The sequence below is a fragment of the Notamacropus eugenii genome, chromosome 1 (genome assembly GCF_028372415.1).
Source record: "Notamacropus eugenii isolate mMacEug1 chromosome 1, mMacEug1.pri_v2, whole genome shotgun sequence".
Classification (NCBI taxonomy): Eukaryota; Metazoa; Chordata; class Mammalia; order Diprotodontia; family Macropodidae; genus Notamacropus; species Notamacropus eugenii.
In genome coordinates this window covers 203128594-203145674 of record NC_092872.1, presented here as the reverse complement: position 1 = coordinate 203145674, position 17081 = coordinate 203128594, and the positions used below count along the sequence as shown (strand labels likewise).

The 17081-nt window shown below is 33.8% G+C and overlaps 1 protein-coding gene across 8 annotated transcripts in view; it reads right to left on the bottom strand.

Annotated features, from left to right (window-relative positions):
* Positions 1 to 3365: 3365 nt before the first annotated feature.
* The window catches only part of PLEKHA1 (pleckstrin homology domain containing A1), an 81159-nt gene continuing 67443 nt past the window's right edge, over positions 3366 to 17081 (bottom strand). For 3 of the 8 annotated variants that reach the window (XM_072624643.1, XM_072624682.1, XM_072624691.1), the window contains 5 exons: positions 16126 to 16190; positions 15203 to 15266; positions 8970 to 9059; positions 7341 to 7381; positions 3366 to 6031 (listed from right to left, as the gene is read on the bottom strand). In XM_072624643.1, coding sequence (XP_072480744.1) covers positions 5821 to 6031; positions 7341 to 7381; positions 8970 to 9059; positions 15203 to 15266; positions 16126 to 16190 — 471 coding nt within the window. In that variant the 3' untranslated portion in view covers positions 3366 to 5820. Of the gene's footprint in view, positions 6032 to 7310; positions 7382 to 8969; positions 9060 to 15202; positions 15267 to 16125; positions 16191 to 17081 lie in introns of all 8 variants that reach the window. The other 5 variants (XM_072624632.1, XM_072624672.1, XM_072624654.1 and 2 more) reach the window with 3 other exon arrangements.

Genomic DNA, 17081 nt, shown 5'->3' with positions numbered 1-17081 from the left:
CTCAACTGGATATGGACATCTATTTTACCCTGCAGGAAGACAAGAGGGAAGGGGATAGAAGAGGGAAGATAATAGAAGCGACAGAAAATTGGGGAAAGGGATAATCAGAAGCAAACCCTATTGTGGGAGGACAGGTCAAGGTAGAGAATGGAATAAATGAAGGGCAGGATAGGACAGAGGGAAATGTGGTTAGTCTTTTATAACATAAATATTATGGAAGTGCTTTGCATTGTTATACATATATGACCTATATTTAACTGCTTGTTTTCTTAATGAGGGTGGGTAGGGAGGGAGGGAGATAATATGTAACTCAAAGCTTTAAGAATGAATGTTAAAAATTGTTTTAGCATGCAACTGGAAATAAAGCTACACAGGCAATGGAGTATAGAAATCTATTTTGCCCTACAGGAAAATAGAGGGGATGGAAGAAGGGTGGGTAATAGAAGGGAGGACAGACTGGAAAAAGGGGTGGATGGGGTGCATGCTGCCCTGGGGTGGGGGTGGGAAGAGTTGGGGAGAAATTTTGAATTCAAATTCTTGTGGAAGTGAATGTTAAGAACTGAAAAATAAATAAGTTATGTTTTTAAAAAAAACTGGATAAGAGTGTGGTGGAAACTGGGCATAGACCAATGCCTGACACCATACACAAGAATAAAGTCCAAATGGTTACATGATCTGGGTATAAAGATGGATACTATAAACAAATTAGGAAAGCATGGAATAGTGTATTTGTCAGATTTGTGAAGAATGGAGGAATTTTTGACCAGAGACAGAGAATATTATGAAGTGCAAAATGGATAATTTTGATTACATTAAAATGAAAAGTTTTTGCACAAACCCAAGGCAACCAAAATAACCAGAAATATGGGAAAGAATTTTTGTAACTAGTGTCTCTCACAAAAGTCTCATTTCTAAAATATATAGAGAACTGAGTCAAATGTACAAGAATACAAGTCATTTGCCAATTGATAAATGGTCAAAGGATATGAACAGGCAGTTTTCAGAGGAAGAAATTAAAGCTATCTATAGTCACATGAAAAAATGTTCTAAATCACTGTTGATTAGAGAGATGCAAATCAAAACTCTGAGGCACTACATCACACCTGTCAGATTGGCTAACATGACAAAACAGGAAGATGATAAATGCTGGAGATGTGGGAGAGTTGGAACACTAATTCATTGTTGGTAGAGCTGTGAGTTGATCCAACCATTCTGGAGAGCAATTTGGAACTATGCCCAAAGGGCTACAAAAATGTGCATACCCTTTGACCCAGCAATATCACTTCTAAGACTGTATCCCAAAAAGATCATAAAAATGGGAAAGGGTCATACATGTACAAAAATATTTATAGCAGCACTCTTTGTGGTGGCCAAAAACTGGAAATCAAGGGGATGCTGATCAATTGGGGAATGGCTGAACAAGCTGTGGTATATGAATGTAATGGAATATTATTGTGCTTTAAAAAATGATGGACAGGAAGACTTCAGGGAGGCCTGGATGGACCTATATGAACTGATGCTGAGTGAAAGCAGCAGAACCAGGAGAATTTTGTACACAGCAACAACCATAGTGTGAGAGGAATTTTTCTGGTAGATTTAGCAATGCGAGGACCTAAAAAATTCCCAATGGACTCGAGGCAAAATGCCTTCCACATCTTGAGAAAGAACTATGGAATTAGATAGTAAAATGAAGCAGACTATTTTCTCTTGTGTTTTGTTTTGGTTTGTTTTTTCTCATGATTTCTCCCATTACTGTTATTCTTCCATGCAACATGACTAAGGTGAAAATGTATTTAGTAAGAATGTACGTGTAGAACCCATATAAGATTGCACGCTGTCTCAGGGAGGGAGAGATGAGAGAGGGGGAGAAAAATCTAGAATTTATGGAAGTGATTGTAGAAAACTGAAAACAAATAAATTAATAAAAAAAAAGAAAAATAAACTATCATGTTTCAAGAAGAAAAAAATAAAAGGAATAAATTGATTATAATAAAAATAATGCTTCTATCATCTGTCTAGAGACAGGTGACAATGCTTCACCACAGGTACTTTTTGTGGGTAGTCACCATTTAACCAGTATCCTTGTTTTTAAGTTTTTTTTTTTTTAAATTTATAACGCTGCTTTCCACGTATAAACTGTTCTTCTGGTTCTGCTTACTTTATTTTGCATCAGTTCATACTACCTAGGATTCCCTTAGACCATCTCTTTTGCTGCAATAATATTCCATATTTGCACAATAATAGCCTCATATATTCATCTACAGTTGGTGCAGCCATTCCGCAGATGATGGGAACACCCTTTGAAATTTTAGTTCTTGGCCTGTCTTCATGCCTTTCCCTTTAACCTCTTTTCCAGGATCAGGAAATATTTTGCTAATTCTTCCACCTATGTTGTACTCCCTCTTAAGCCCCTTCCCCTCCATTTTCCTATTGAGTTTGAGGTATTTCTTCATCAATTTTCACGTTGTGAGGGTACAAAGTGTACTTTCTTTGTAGAGGAAGGCTTTGAACACAGATATTGCTGACTCCAAGTTCAGAATGTTAACCACCCTGTCACACTGCCTGTTAAAAATAAAGTTTTCTTAACTGTATGTGTTTACTGCACTGTAAAATGGGTGCCGTGGACTTTTTATATGACCCATTTTGTTTTGCTTAAGCATCACTGATGCTAGCTTGTATCAGTTTTATTATTACCTTTTATCTAATCTCCCTCTTGATCAATGGAGGGTTTTTAAGTTAATGGGTCAATTGTCACAAGGAGGTAGTCTGTAATCGCAACATATTTTATTTCTTTCTGCTAAATGACTCATGGGAATTAAAATGTTTAATCTGAACTTTAACTATACAGGGCATTCTAATCAGTTATGCTAACCAGCCTATATTATTCAAAATACACTATACTATGAAACATATAAAAACTAATTCTATATGTTAACAAGATAACCAGCAGGCTTATTTTTTTAAAGTCATTAACTTTCTTTATATCAGGCTATGGCACAAAAATCTTACCTTAAAGCTGAAGCTTATCATTATTTATCAGGCAAAATACTTTTATCAGAGGTCTTAATACTCCTTAAACCTGAAATTCAAGTCAATGAACTGAATACAACTTCTATTTCTTTATAAGTTCCATTCTGGCTGTTATGCTATAGAAGAGCTAAGGAAACCAAAATGAACAACAAAAAAGAGAAATTCAATCTGACCAGTTTATTAGCCAGTCATTACAATGTTCAACCAATCTGAGGAAAAAAAATTTAACTACACTTAAACTTAGGCAGGTGAGAGAAGGTACCAGGGAAGAAGAAAGAACAGGTAAATGTATTTTCCCAATTCTGAAAGAAGTATGAAAAAAAATACAGCAACTATTAAGTTATCCAAACTAATTTATTGACAATTCAAAATGTGATATATTTACAAGAAACAGCACAAGTTCTAAAATAATTTAACAATTTTCATAGATTTATAAAAGTATTGATAAATATTAGGAGACCCTGACAATTATCAACCACAAGAACATTTTCCTATGCTAATGAACTACCACAGTAGTTCTATAAAAAGTCCCAAAATGGAGCTAAACTTTTGCCTCCACCAAATATGGTCAAATTGCCAATACCGAAATATACTAAAATGAACATGCAAGGTAAAAGTTGTACCAAACAAAGTTCAGGTCTAGAATGAAAACTGTTCTTCACAGGTATGCTTTCAGAAACTTTCAAAAATAACTACTATTTTTGATACATCAATTGAACAATTTAAATTGCTTTAAGAGAGTTCAATTCTGTAGTTAGCTTTCACAGATGTTTGCCAAGAGAGATGTAGCATGGTACAGAAAGCTGGTCTGAGAGCTAGGAAGACCTGGGTTCAAGTCTCACCTTTCACACATTCCGAATGGCAACCAAAAGTAGTCACTTAATATATCAGGGCCCCAGGCAATTAACTCTAAGGCTATAAACTGAAGAACAGTTGTTGATCTGCACTGGTAGAGGGATTGGGAATTCTCTATACCAATGAAATCACAGATCTGGACCAAAAAAACCAAAATTTTAAAAAATCTGACAAAGAAAATGAAAACAGTTTACATGTACAACTTTTATAAATGTTAGCTTATGCATAAAAAAAAAACCCCTCAACAATGGCATCCTTTATCCATTCTGATTTTTAAATTGTTATACTTAATTCTGGCATTATAAAGATTATGTGACCCTTAGATCCCACCATTTTAGTAGAAAACTTCAGTATCTCATAGACAAGAAGTCAATTTGGAAAAATGAAGAGACCCACATGACATATTATCTATTAATTTGCAGAAAACAAGCTACTGCAAAACGGCAAATTTTAACCACAAAAATAGCAGCACATAAAATTCAAGATTGTTTGGTTAAAGCAAATGTTTTCAAAACTGAATCACAAAATGGTACATGCTCAATTTAGACTTACTAGTAAATATCTGAAATTTAAAGATTCCTTAGAAGTATGGTTCATATTTATGACATTGTATAATATAATGTATATCCAGAATTCAGATTTAGAAATGTACATATTGCACAGCTAGGAGATGTAATATCAGCACTCTGATATGCCTAGCATAAGACATTATCTTAAATAGTTTAATACAAATCATACTACTCAAAAACAATCTCATCCCAAGGTTTTAAAACAGGAAGGTAGGATCATGAACACATTGATCTTAAAATGTTTCAAAACAAAATGAGAAAACACAGGCACTTTAATATAGATTATCAGTGACAAAAGTTACAGGCCACAATTGAATGACTAAGAGAGGTTCATCAATTATGTCTTTACATATAAACTTGAGGTCTTTCACTGATCCAAATATAGAAACAAGAATTATTCACAAAATGTTAAGAAAAATCAAATCTCTCAAAAACTCATACCAAATAATGTAATTTCCAACACTGAACAAAGCAAGGCCTGATGTAATATAATATAAAATGTATTTAGTTCAAATGTCTAGAATATAGTAGTTTGAGTTGCCATTTTTTCCCTTAACCAATCCAACCAAAACCCTTATAAAGATGGTCCAATAATATCTGATGTGCAAAAGTTACCACTCACCTTAAGAACCAGTGCATTTATAAAAAAAAAAAAAAAAGGAAAAAGGTCTAATTCTCAAAATTATCAACATTCTAAAGAAAATTTTGCAGCACCACAGACTTAAGATGCAAATGATATCTTAGTCTGGTAACTTTCAATAGATAATGCTGATCAATCAAAAGGTATGGATACTGAAATACTCAAAGAGGCATTCACATCAACCTTTTTTTAATAGAAGACCAATATAATAAGGCCAATATAACACTTCCATTCCCTCGAAAAATGAATATTTTTAATTTGATATATATGAAACTGTCAAATTTTCTAAGAGTAATTTACACAAATATTCAATCACTCAGTAGAGAATATAAAACATTTTTATTTCTTAGTAGGTGCTTACATCAGTATTTACTGAACTGAATTTAGATCCTTGGTACTGAAACACATTCTTAGTATTTTAAGAGACTGGTTCTAGTTTGGCCATTCTCTAAATTACCAGCTCATAAGAAAAACAGGTTAGAGGCAGTATATTTCATGGAAATCTTCCCTAAATCTATTTTACCCTCTCCCTTTTCTTCTTGTCTCCTCTTTGGCTAGAAGCCCCTATAAAAGGAAGTCAAGCATTTAACAGATGGATCCTTCTCTCCTTATGTTGCTGTTCTTACACATCACTAACTGGAAGGCTTGCGTCATCCAGATCCACTAGGTCATTCTCTCTTTCCTGAGGGCCATTGTGATGCTGAGGTTTCTGCACGGCTTGTACAGTCACTTTGGAAGCTGGTTCTCTTGGAGTGAGAGTCTGGACCTTGAAGTTCCCTGGCTTGGCCTTGGCAAGAGATTCGTAAAATCCTCGCTTCTCCATGGTAAAGCTTGAGCCCAGAGAGTTGTTGCGAGAGGCTGTGGAATGTGAGGTGGCTGCTGCTGTACTGGCAGAACGGAAAGCATAGCTGGATTCTGAAGAACAGCTGGAATGCTCCTGGAAAGGACAGTATCAGTCAAACACAAATTAGTAACAAGGGCAGTAACTCAGCGTGAGACTGAAGAACAAAACACACACAGACACACACACAGACACACAGACACATGAAGCAAAGCATAAGCCATGACCACACAAATAAACAGGTGCTTTTCCAAAGCAATGCATTTTTAGGGGTAAGTATATAGCAGTGAGAGCCAACAACCATTTCAGCTAAGAAACCAGTTACATATGTATATGTATATATCTCACTAAAGCTGGTCTCAGCAGCTCCAGAAACTTTAAGAACTTTGCCAATTTAAGCTGTTCTAATTAGTTGTGTTCCATTGATAACTGAAAAATATATTTTAATGGGAGCCTAATAGAATAATCTCATCTAAATAAAAACACTATCTCCTAATTTGATGATGGGAAATATCTTCTACACAGTGTTAAAGAGGAAAATTATTTTTTGTAGTTCAACAAAAAAACACAGACTAGAGAAATAAAATCCCATTGCTTCATCAAGTAGGAATCATCACTTGTGTTTTTTTTTTAAAAAAGGTGATTATTACTTGGCAACCCGATTCACTGTGAGTTTTTACTTCATTTACTATTACAATTGTTAATTATGTATCTAAATATACATTTTTAAAATGACAGAGAAGCAAATACATAAAATGTTTATTAAAACAAATTTCAAACATTTCTTAACTGAATTTCATCAGTGGATATGCTTAAATTTGCCACTCAGTTGGCTAAAACTATACAGCTTAAACATACTATGTTCATTTAAATATTCGTGGTTTTGAAAACAAAAGAATAATAAAAATCACTCAAATATCCATATGATGGCTCCATCTAATCTTTTAAAATGTCACACAGATTATTATAATATTCATTTAATCAAGTGTATGTGCATGCATGAATTTGCACATATCTGGTTATTAGGTCAGATGTGAAGAGATATGAAGAATAATCTAAAAATTAGAACTCTCATGGGAATTCATCAAACTAATTTTTTACATTAATTACTCTTTAAACTCTATCATATAGTTTATGTTATCTATCAAGATGCATGTTTTGTATATCCTAACTAATATATGGATTTCTTCCACCACTTGTCTAAATTTTTTCCAACATATATGAAACCTGATGACTGGTTAGTGTTGACAAAAGCAGTTATGATAACTGCAAGAGGTAGTTTTTAGTTTAACTCAACTTTCTACGATAAGTGGTGAGTAGTGTGTAAGTCCTAGCCCTCTGTTAAGAAGGCAAGTTTATATGAGAGCCCACATACGTGCTGCATTCACCAGTTCTTGATGTATACCTCGGTATACAAGGATTCGACAGCCTTCTGGCCTGCCGCATCTGGAACACAGTGCAAAGCTAAGATTAGAGTTAACCTATACTTAGGAGAGGGAGGAAAAGAGAAAAAGTGTTGCTGAGAGACAGGAAGAGCTAGAATGCCCAATTTGCCCCCACCACAAAGCACAAACAACCTTCTCCAATTTTTCCTTGCCCCAACACCCATGGCTTTTGCAGAAAGACTCATACTTCAACGCTGAAAAGTTCACATGGAACATTAGGCAGGTAAAAAATGACTCCCTACAAAAGATTTCATTTCTATATTTTAAAAAAGCTACATATCTGATGACTTGAATGTTGAAGAACAAGCAAAAACTGGTTTCTAAGTACTGATCTGTTTGTAAGAAAAGTACCACCACCAGGAAAATACAAAACTCATACTTCATTAACATTTCAGTTGTGATCATTATAGAATAAATCTACATATAAACGACATGACCCTATAAAAATTCTCTAGATTGGGGTATGGTATTTCAAGAACAGTGGAGAAATTCTCTTTCACAGCAGAGTTTAGACTTCCTAATCACTGACCAAATCTTATTCCTTGTTTACACAGGTTAAACAAACACTTGAAAATTTACTATGAGTAGAATATTTGGGTTAGACTTTTGAGATTTTTTTTTTAGTGTTTTAATGAGGGGGGAAAACTCATACTTTATCTTTTAGTGTTTATGCAGTCTTTGAGATTCTAGACCTCCTTTGTCTCTGTGTATCATTAAGCCTACTTGAAAATACACTGAAAACAATTTCTTTCTAATCACTGTAATGCTATCTACTAGGCAAACCTATTTACTTTAGGCAAAGAACTTTATACGCTGTAACACTGTCAAGTAAATATAGTCTTATGTTACATAGCACAAAAATGATTTAAGATTATTTCTATGAAGATATTCTACTTCCATACATATGAACTGAGATACCCCATCCCTTGTCTTATGGATCTAGATATCCAAGAAGACTCTGCTGAATAAACAATTTTCAATTCTCTTCATGAACTTAAGGACATATTAGGGCTAGACATGCAGCCCAGAAAAGTCACAATAGATCCCCAATGACAAAAATAAATTCACACAATTACACTGGAAGACTCACAAATTTGCAAGTATTTGTTTTAAGATTCAGTACCTCTAGCATAGAAGATAAAGACCTCAGGACAGATGTAAACTGGTCCTCAGGAAAGTAAAAACTCCCTAGTAGTAAAAATGTCTTAATTCACACAACTGGTCAAATGTTACAAGTTTTCAAAAATCTGAAAAATGATTTTATGCTAAGAATTAGTTGGTTGTATTAAATCTATAGCTATTAAAATTTTATCCTAAGACTTCCTAAGATCAATAGACCTGGGAAAACATGTTTTTCCTAATTGTGCATTTAGGACAATACAATGCACACAAAAATGTACAAATACATAACACTAACAGGAAGCATTAAATTAGAAATGCATTATTTTTGCAAGTCTAGTTGGTATGACAGTTATCATGCAATACTTTACTACAAAAGAAAGACAAGAAGGATTAAGAGGAAGGAAAGCATATACAACTTCATAAAATGGAAATAAACCTCGGAGAGCAATAAAAGCTCAGAAACATACAGAAGTTGCTGATCTTCCAGGTCCCCGTTGTGCTACTATAGCACCAGAAATTGCTTTAATCCAATTATGCATCTCCTCTGGACTGTCAGCCTAAAAGAAGAGAAAAGAAAATATTTTGTCATGTTTTTCTCAAAAGAAACTTCTATCTTAATAAAATATGAGCTAATTTACATTGTGTCCTTATCAAATGCAATGATCAAAAGATAATAGAGCAACAGCACTGGATTTACAGCCCAGGAACAAATCTGGTTCTTCTCCTTATTACCCAGATAACTCTGGACAAGTCATTACCTTCTTTAGGCCTCAATTTCTTCATTTTTAAAATAGGAAGGCTGTATTAACTGCTTGATCTCTAAATTCCCTTCTGGCTTTCCATGCCAAGGCTCCCTTCCCTTATTCTCCCCAAGCAAGAGAATTACTGTTCTAAGTCCAGATTCTCAGGAGTGAGTCACCACAGACATAAGGGCATGTTAGGTGCATAATACCATATTTTCAGATAACTTATCACTTGATGAATTTCTTTAATGTACAATACTGAGTATTCTACTACTATGGATTTTAAACTATCCGTGCCTGTCCATTTTGTATTACTTTTCTCCATATTCTCCAGGAAATACTGCACAGGGAATTCATCCATGTGCTGGATTGGGTCTTCCTCACATTATCTGTATATTGCGTTGATACCAATGAAACTTTAAGGTTTTTTTTACTCACTATAGATATGTGAGTGGTACATCTATTTTGGGTCATAAATTTCTTCAATGGCAATCTTTTTCAAAAATATATTTTATTTTTCCCCCAGCTAAAAGCTAAAAGAATTTTTTACATTTTAAAATTTTTTTTGAGTTCCAAATTCTATTCCTCTCTCCTTCCCTTCCCACCCCATAAAAGAGCAATCAATCTGATATAGGTTATAACACAACCATGTAAAACATTTCCATATTGATCATTTTGGGAAGGAAGGAAGGAAGGGAGGGAGGGAGGGAAGGAGGGAGGAAGGAAGGAAGGCTTCAGTCTATATTCAGACAATATCAGCTATTTTTCTGGAGGCAGACAGTGGGTTTCATCATGAGTCCTTTGGGACTGTCTTGGATCACTGTATTGCTAAGAATAACTAAGTCATTGACAATTCTTCATTGTATACTATTTCTTTAACTGTGACCTGGTTCTGCTCACCCCACTTCGCATCTGTTCATCCAGTGGGAATCTTCTATTACTTCATCTGCATAATTTTTTTTTCATAATGACTTCTGGCTGCTTCTGGAGACCTTCTTAGTCCCTCAATACCAGAACAGAACCTACCTGTAGCTGCCAGGGGGTAGGGCCAGATATTCTACCTTCTGCTTCTAGGCTACTTCCAGAGTCTCTCCAGGTCATTAACTAGGCTTGAATCCTGTTGGTGCCTGCTGGAGAGACTGGCTAGGGAAATGCTACCTCTAGCCTGATCAGGCTACCAAACTCACCAGAACATTCATATCTCTTCCTGCTCATTCCTCCTAAGATGCTCTTTTGGAAGCCCCATGGAACATAGCAACACTACCTACCTCTCCAGTGGACCTCCCCCTATTGGATCAGAATCATCCACATGGTTAGCATATTCTTACCCTCTTACTGTCCCCAAAATCTTATGTAATGCTGAAATTAATTGTTCATTAATGTCTAGTAAAATTCACTTGCAAATCCAATTGGTCCCATGTTTTGGTTTGAGTTTTTTGTTTTTGTTTTTTCCCTTTGGGTGCTCATTTATGGTTGGTTCAATTTCTTTTTCTGAGATTGGGTTAAGTTCTCCATGAAGTTCTCTTGTTCTGTTAATCTGGGTATTTTATATTTTTGTAAATACTTATTCATGTCATTTACATTGTCAGTTTTATAGGCATATAATTTTAATAATGATTTCTTTTTCACTTGTAAATCTACCTTTTATAGTTTTTGATTCTGGCAATTTGTTTTTCTTTCAATCAAATTAGCTAATGTGTTCTCTTTTCTATTGCTGCTTTTTTTTTTTAACTACCTCCTAGTTTTTTTTAATTCAGTGGTTTGAGGTTTTGTTTTGCTTTTTGCTTTCAGTTTTGTTTTTCATTTTCTAGACTTTTACTTTGGTGTTTAATTGGAATTTTTAATTTGCTGCTTTTCTAATCTTTAGTTGCATGCTCAATTCACTGATTTGTTCTTACTAATGAGAATATTTAGAAATATTAATTTTACCGTAAGGAATACTTTGACTATATCAAAAAAAAATTTAGTATGTTTTTACATTGTTGTCATTTTCATTAGATGAAGTTACTGATTATTTCCATGATTTGTTTTTGGATGCAACCATTTTAAAGGATTAAAATAGTCTCCAAAGACGTTTTAATTGTCTCTTTAGTTTCCCTCATGAAATTTAATTCTTATTGTATTATGTAGCATATAAAAATGTTTAATATTTGTACTTTTCTGCACTGCTTTTCATGTTTTTATACCAACTCAAATTTTTGTAAAGGTGCAATAAACAGTTAAGCAGTACTTATGCTTCTTTCTAGGTCCATTTAGTAACCACCAGAGGGCAGCTAAGTGGTGCAGTGGATAGAGCACCAGTGCAGGAGTCAGGAGGACCTGAGTTCAAATCTCACCTCAGACACTTGACACTCACTAGCTGTGTGACCTTGGGCAAGTCACTTAACCCCAATTGCCTCATCCTGGGTCATCCCCAGTCATCCTGATGAATATCTGGTCACTGGATTCAGATGGCTCTGGAGGAGAAGTGAAGCTGGTGACCTGCACAGCCCTCCCTCCCTCAAAACAAAGTCAAGTGCAAGTCATGTCATTATTTCTCTGATGGCATGGTCTTCTTTGGCAATAAAGGATGAATACACACATACAAGTTACCACCAGAGAAGTAACAGATGTTAACTTTTTCTAAAATTCTACTCGGGTCCTTAGCTTCTTTCTTATTTTTTTGGTTAGACTTTTCTAAGTCTGAAAGGGTTTGTAAAGCAAAGTTTCTCACTAGCATAATTTTGCTGTCTATTTCTCCTTGTAATTCATTAAATTTTAGGCATTTAGATGCTATCTAATATATTAAATATATATGTAAAATAGTATCTAATATAAATGCTTATATGCAAAAACTTTTGTATTAACATTAATTCATCATCTATGATACCTTTCAGCAAAACACACTTCCTGTTAATCACTTTTACGTAATTCTTTTTTTGACTGCTGATTTGTCTGAGATCATGACTGCTAACCTTACCCTCTTCAGTTCTGCTGAAGCATAACAGACTTGGTCTGGCCCTGTGTTTTAACTGTGTGTCTTTGTTTCAAGTGTTTTTTCTGTATACAACACAAATTGGATTCTACTTTCAAAACCAATTTTATGAAAAGTACATCCCATTCACATCATAGTTATGATCAGAAATGCTACGTTTCTCTCCATCCTATTCTCCTTTCCTTTGTTTTTTCTACCCACTCTTTATAATGGTGATGAACAAGAAATATGCCAGAAGTAATCTGTTTCTGCTCCCCTGCTTTCATACCCTCACTCTTCTCTATCACTCTTCTTTTTCTTACTCAATCAGAGCCCAATCACAGGATCTTTCTTATCTTTCTTTCCTTTCATATCCTTTGTTGAGACTTACCTTTCTCTATTTAGTATTTGCTCTGCTTAAGACTAAAGTATCCCTTAATCTGCACACAGCCTCCCCATTTCCTGGTTGAAATATCTTTCTTCATGCAATTCTGGGTGTGTTCTTTGCTCATCCAACCATTTCATATGATAGTGAATTCAAGTTGTCACCTGCTCCTCTTACTCCTTTCTCCTAGTCTGTACAGACTCCTACATGCACATTGAAATTATGTAAGATTACTTCCCCCTTCCATTCACCCCCTCAAGTATAATCCTTTAAGTTTATTAAAACATAGCACAATACTCCCAAGGCTCTTCTAATTATACTTCTATGAGCCTTCTTGATAATAAGGCTCTAAGGGGACACATGTAGCATCTCCTCCCCATATCAGAATATCAACAGTTCAGTTTTGTTTAGTTGACTACCATATTTGCATTTCAAAGTTTCCATTCAACCCTGTTTTTTTGATTAGGACTGCTGAGTAGTTCTTTATTTAGTTAAAAACCCATTTTTTTTCTCCTGTAGGATAATACTGAGTTTGCTGCATAAAATATCTTGGTTGTAAACTTTTTATCTTTTACCACTATGAATATAAAATTTCAAGCTTCTCACTATTTTAAAATGGTACCTGCTAATCGTGATCTTGATGGTGGCACCTGGCTAAATGTTCCTGAGATTCTTCATTTTAGAAGTTCTTTCAGAAAATGAATGGTAGAGTTTATGTTCAATTTGAATTCTAATTCTATGCAATCTGGGCAATATTTTTCATTATGATTTTTTTTAAATACCCTATATATAGGCTTTCAGGTAGTTCAGTGATTCTCCTTGTAGTTGGACCCTAATTCTGACAGAGTCCAATTTTTGTTCCTTGTTGCATTTTCTAGGTCAGTTATTTTGTTGAGATATTTTGCCATTTTCTATTTTTTTTCATCATTTTGACTTTGTTTTAATATTTATGGTTGTCTCAAGAGTTATTAATTTCATTTAGTCCATTCTAATTTTCAAAGAGTCTATTGTCTGAATAAAGTTTTGGATGTCTTGTAACAAGCTAGTAATTCTCTTTCCAAATCTTTCTTCCATAGTTTTCATTTCTTTTCTAATTCTTTCCCCTAGCACTTTTATCTTATTTATAAAAATCATTTTTAACTCAAAAAAAAACCCCTTTTTATTGTGAACTTCAAATGTGAACATTTTATTATGAAAAAAGGGTTCCACATATAAAAATGTGAAATTCTGTTACACAGAGTTTATTGCTTTTTCCATTAGACTTTGGGGAGGGGGTGTTTCATTTTGTTAAATTTAGTTTTAACATGGTAGCTTCATCACTGCTCTATCTCCCCTTCTGAATTTTCTACTGGTCTCTTCTAGTTTTTTTTTTTAAATGATTAATTGATGCTATTTTCCCCCCTTTTCTTCCTTTTTGTTAATATCACAGGGCCTTGGCACCTAATAGGTATGTATAAATGCTTATTCCCTTTCCTTTTCCTCTCATCCCCTCCTTTATCCTATATCTCTCTACTTGGAAAAGAAATCAAGAGCATGCTGGCTGAGTCAGTTCCTAGATTGTTTCTGTCTCCTCATTATGGCTATGGATTTACATTAGCTAAACTTCTGTGGGAAATGTAAAAATCTGTGTCTGTTTGTTCTTCCATCCATTTCCCATTTTAAGGGATCAAAAGGAAGTCTAAAAAGTTCAGATTCGAGTCACTTTGATTGTATACCCTTTCTTTTTTTCTAATTTTTATTCTTCCTCTTCGTTTTACATTCATTTTGAAACCTGATCTAACAAGTCAGTACAGAAATGGCTGATTCAGTAATGATTCCAACATGAGTAAAGAATCATTTTCTCTCTATTAAAACATGACCAAATTAATTTTTATGTTATTTGATGCTTGCCATGTCCCATGCCTCCCAATTGTTACTTCTTTTTAAAAATTTTTTAAAGAAATAATTGCAAGCCTCTTCTACAGTACATAAGCCTTTGGGCTTTTCTTGTTTCTTACTCTTGAACCACATTTTTTCATCATACTTTTCACCATCATGCCTTTATGCCTACCTCTGCATTAATATGGAAAGTCATATCAAGTTCTTTTATCTCTAAGTCATTTGAAAAGGATATTAGCACATAAATTGCAACTATTTTAATGATGGTCTTTTTGCAACATAAGATAACCAAACAAAGAAACTGTAATCAATTACCCTACAATGCTAAGCTAACTAACTCTAATGTCAATCATAATTTATCATAAAATTACAATAAAAGGGAACATGGAAAATTAAAGGCCCTTTAAAAAATTGAACAAAATAATACCAAGCATTCCAACTTAAGAAAAATAGTTTCCAGAATTTATGAATCAATAGCTATCATTAGGCAGCAAAGGAATCACAAAATTCAAATTCTAACAGCATTCTTTCCATTCTAATATAACTTACTTTTATTAATAATGGAAAGATTATTTTCTACTTCTTAAGGATTCAGTTCAAAAACAACATTCCATATAAAATCTTTTTGTTGTATTTGTGGAGTACAATTTTTAACCCTACAAATGACAGATTCTAATATATGCATTATCAAATTAATAATGCCTTATATTTTCTTGTAGAATCTTAAAATAATTGTCTTACCTGCACAAAGAAGGTTCTAGATGTTGTTACAATTTCAAAGAGATTGTCTCTCATCATTATGTCACTGGGAAAACAAAATATCCAAATGTATTTACAGTTGATTCTCCATGCTGCTCATCTTTCTTCACGTTTCAATAAGTAAACAGAAATCAAGACTTTTAAAAAGAAAACTTCCTTAAGAATAAACAAATGTCAAACAAAGTCTTAGATGAATGTAAACAAACTGAAATTAACAAGTACTATTTCAACTTTATTTCAGTTTTTGTCTTGGGAAGAAAGGGTTGGAAATAAGTTTTTATATAAGGTCTACTGTGCCAAGAGCTTTACTAATATCTCATTTGAAGAAGAGAAAGTTATGGCACATTTTTATATTACATTTATGATACAAATAAAAATGCTTATATTTAAGGACCTCAGTTTTCAAGTTGTTATATAAGTTCTTGATTATCTGTGTGTGGCCCAATCTGCTGATTAAGCATACCTTCCTCCCCCTCCTCCACATGTCAGTTTCAAAGCTGTTTTCTATTTTATCCTTGGAGAAATATCAGCAGAGATGACAAATTATTCAAGTAAGCCACGTTTGCATCGTCTATGAGTATTTTAAAAAATCTAAAATATTAAATTTTTCAAATTAAATTAGCTAATCATAGACTATTCTTATTAAAATTATTTTTCTAAACGTTTAAATAAGTTGAAAATAGATTTCTAATACTTTGTTTTGTCATGAAGACTATTACGGAAAAATCTAATCCTTTAAATGTGATTTTTAAAATAGGTATGAAGTAAATATTTCAAATATAAACAACTAAATGATGTAACTGATAAAAAAAATAAGTTAATAACTGGCCATCACAATCCAAAGACACATTACTTATTCAACTATGATAGAGCATTTGAACAGGATTTAAATTGATATTGCTCACCTCTGTTTACATTCTTGAACTTTATGAACTTCCTTGAGTGGTATTATTCGGAGAGGTTCCTTTTCCTGCCAAAAAAACAAACAATATATAATTTTTCTTTTAAGATCATGTTCAGGGTTAACTGTTTTCCTTGGGAATCGATATTGAAATCTGATAATCTTATTAGCCATCCAAAATATGATCACTACAAATCTAATACAAACTTCATGTTTTGAAGGCAAAACTGGCACATAATCCCTCACATGTCTTATGCCTGCCTTTAATGAAAGCCTGGCTTACTTTTAAACTATTAAATTAACTAATTAGGGTTTTTTTTCCTACAACTCTGAAAGACTTGAGAGTGAAACAATGCAATTATAAGCCATGATTCCAGAGGACTGAAGATGAAGCATCTTATCCATCTTCTGACAGAAAGGTCAGATGCAGAATGATACATATGTTTTTAGACAGTCAATAAAAGAATTTGCCTTGCTTTACCATGCATGTTCATTATAAGGGTTTTCTTTTTCTTTTTAAACATTTTGTTTAATGGGGGAAAAGGAGTAAGAGGGAAGAGAAAATAAATGCTTCTAAATTTTAAGAAATTATAACAAAATTTTAAGGTTTTTTAAAAAAATTTGAGTATCACCAACTTAAAATAGTGACTCCCATTAAACAGGCTTATAACACATTACAAATATGAACTACTAGGTAGAATTAGAGTCTAAAAAAGGTCTCAAAGAAATCTATAAGTGCAAAATGTGGGAGAGTGGGGAAATAATCAATGGAAAGTCCACATGCTCCACTGGGTCTCATAACATCAAGAGAAAGTGAAGAAGGTCCCCATAACATTGAATGAACCTCTAGTGACAAACTGATAGGAGAACAAAGCAGCCACAGATAAGCCACAATTCTCATGCCCGAAAGGAGTATCCACATGGGTGCGATTAGAGAGCTAGTTCAGTGTAGTCTATGTT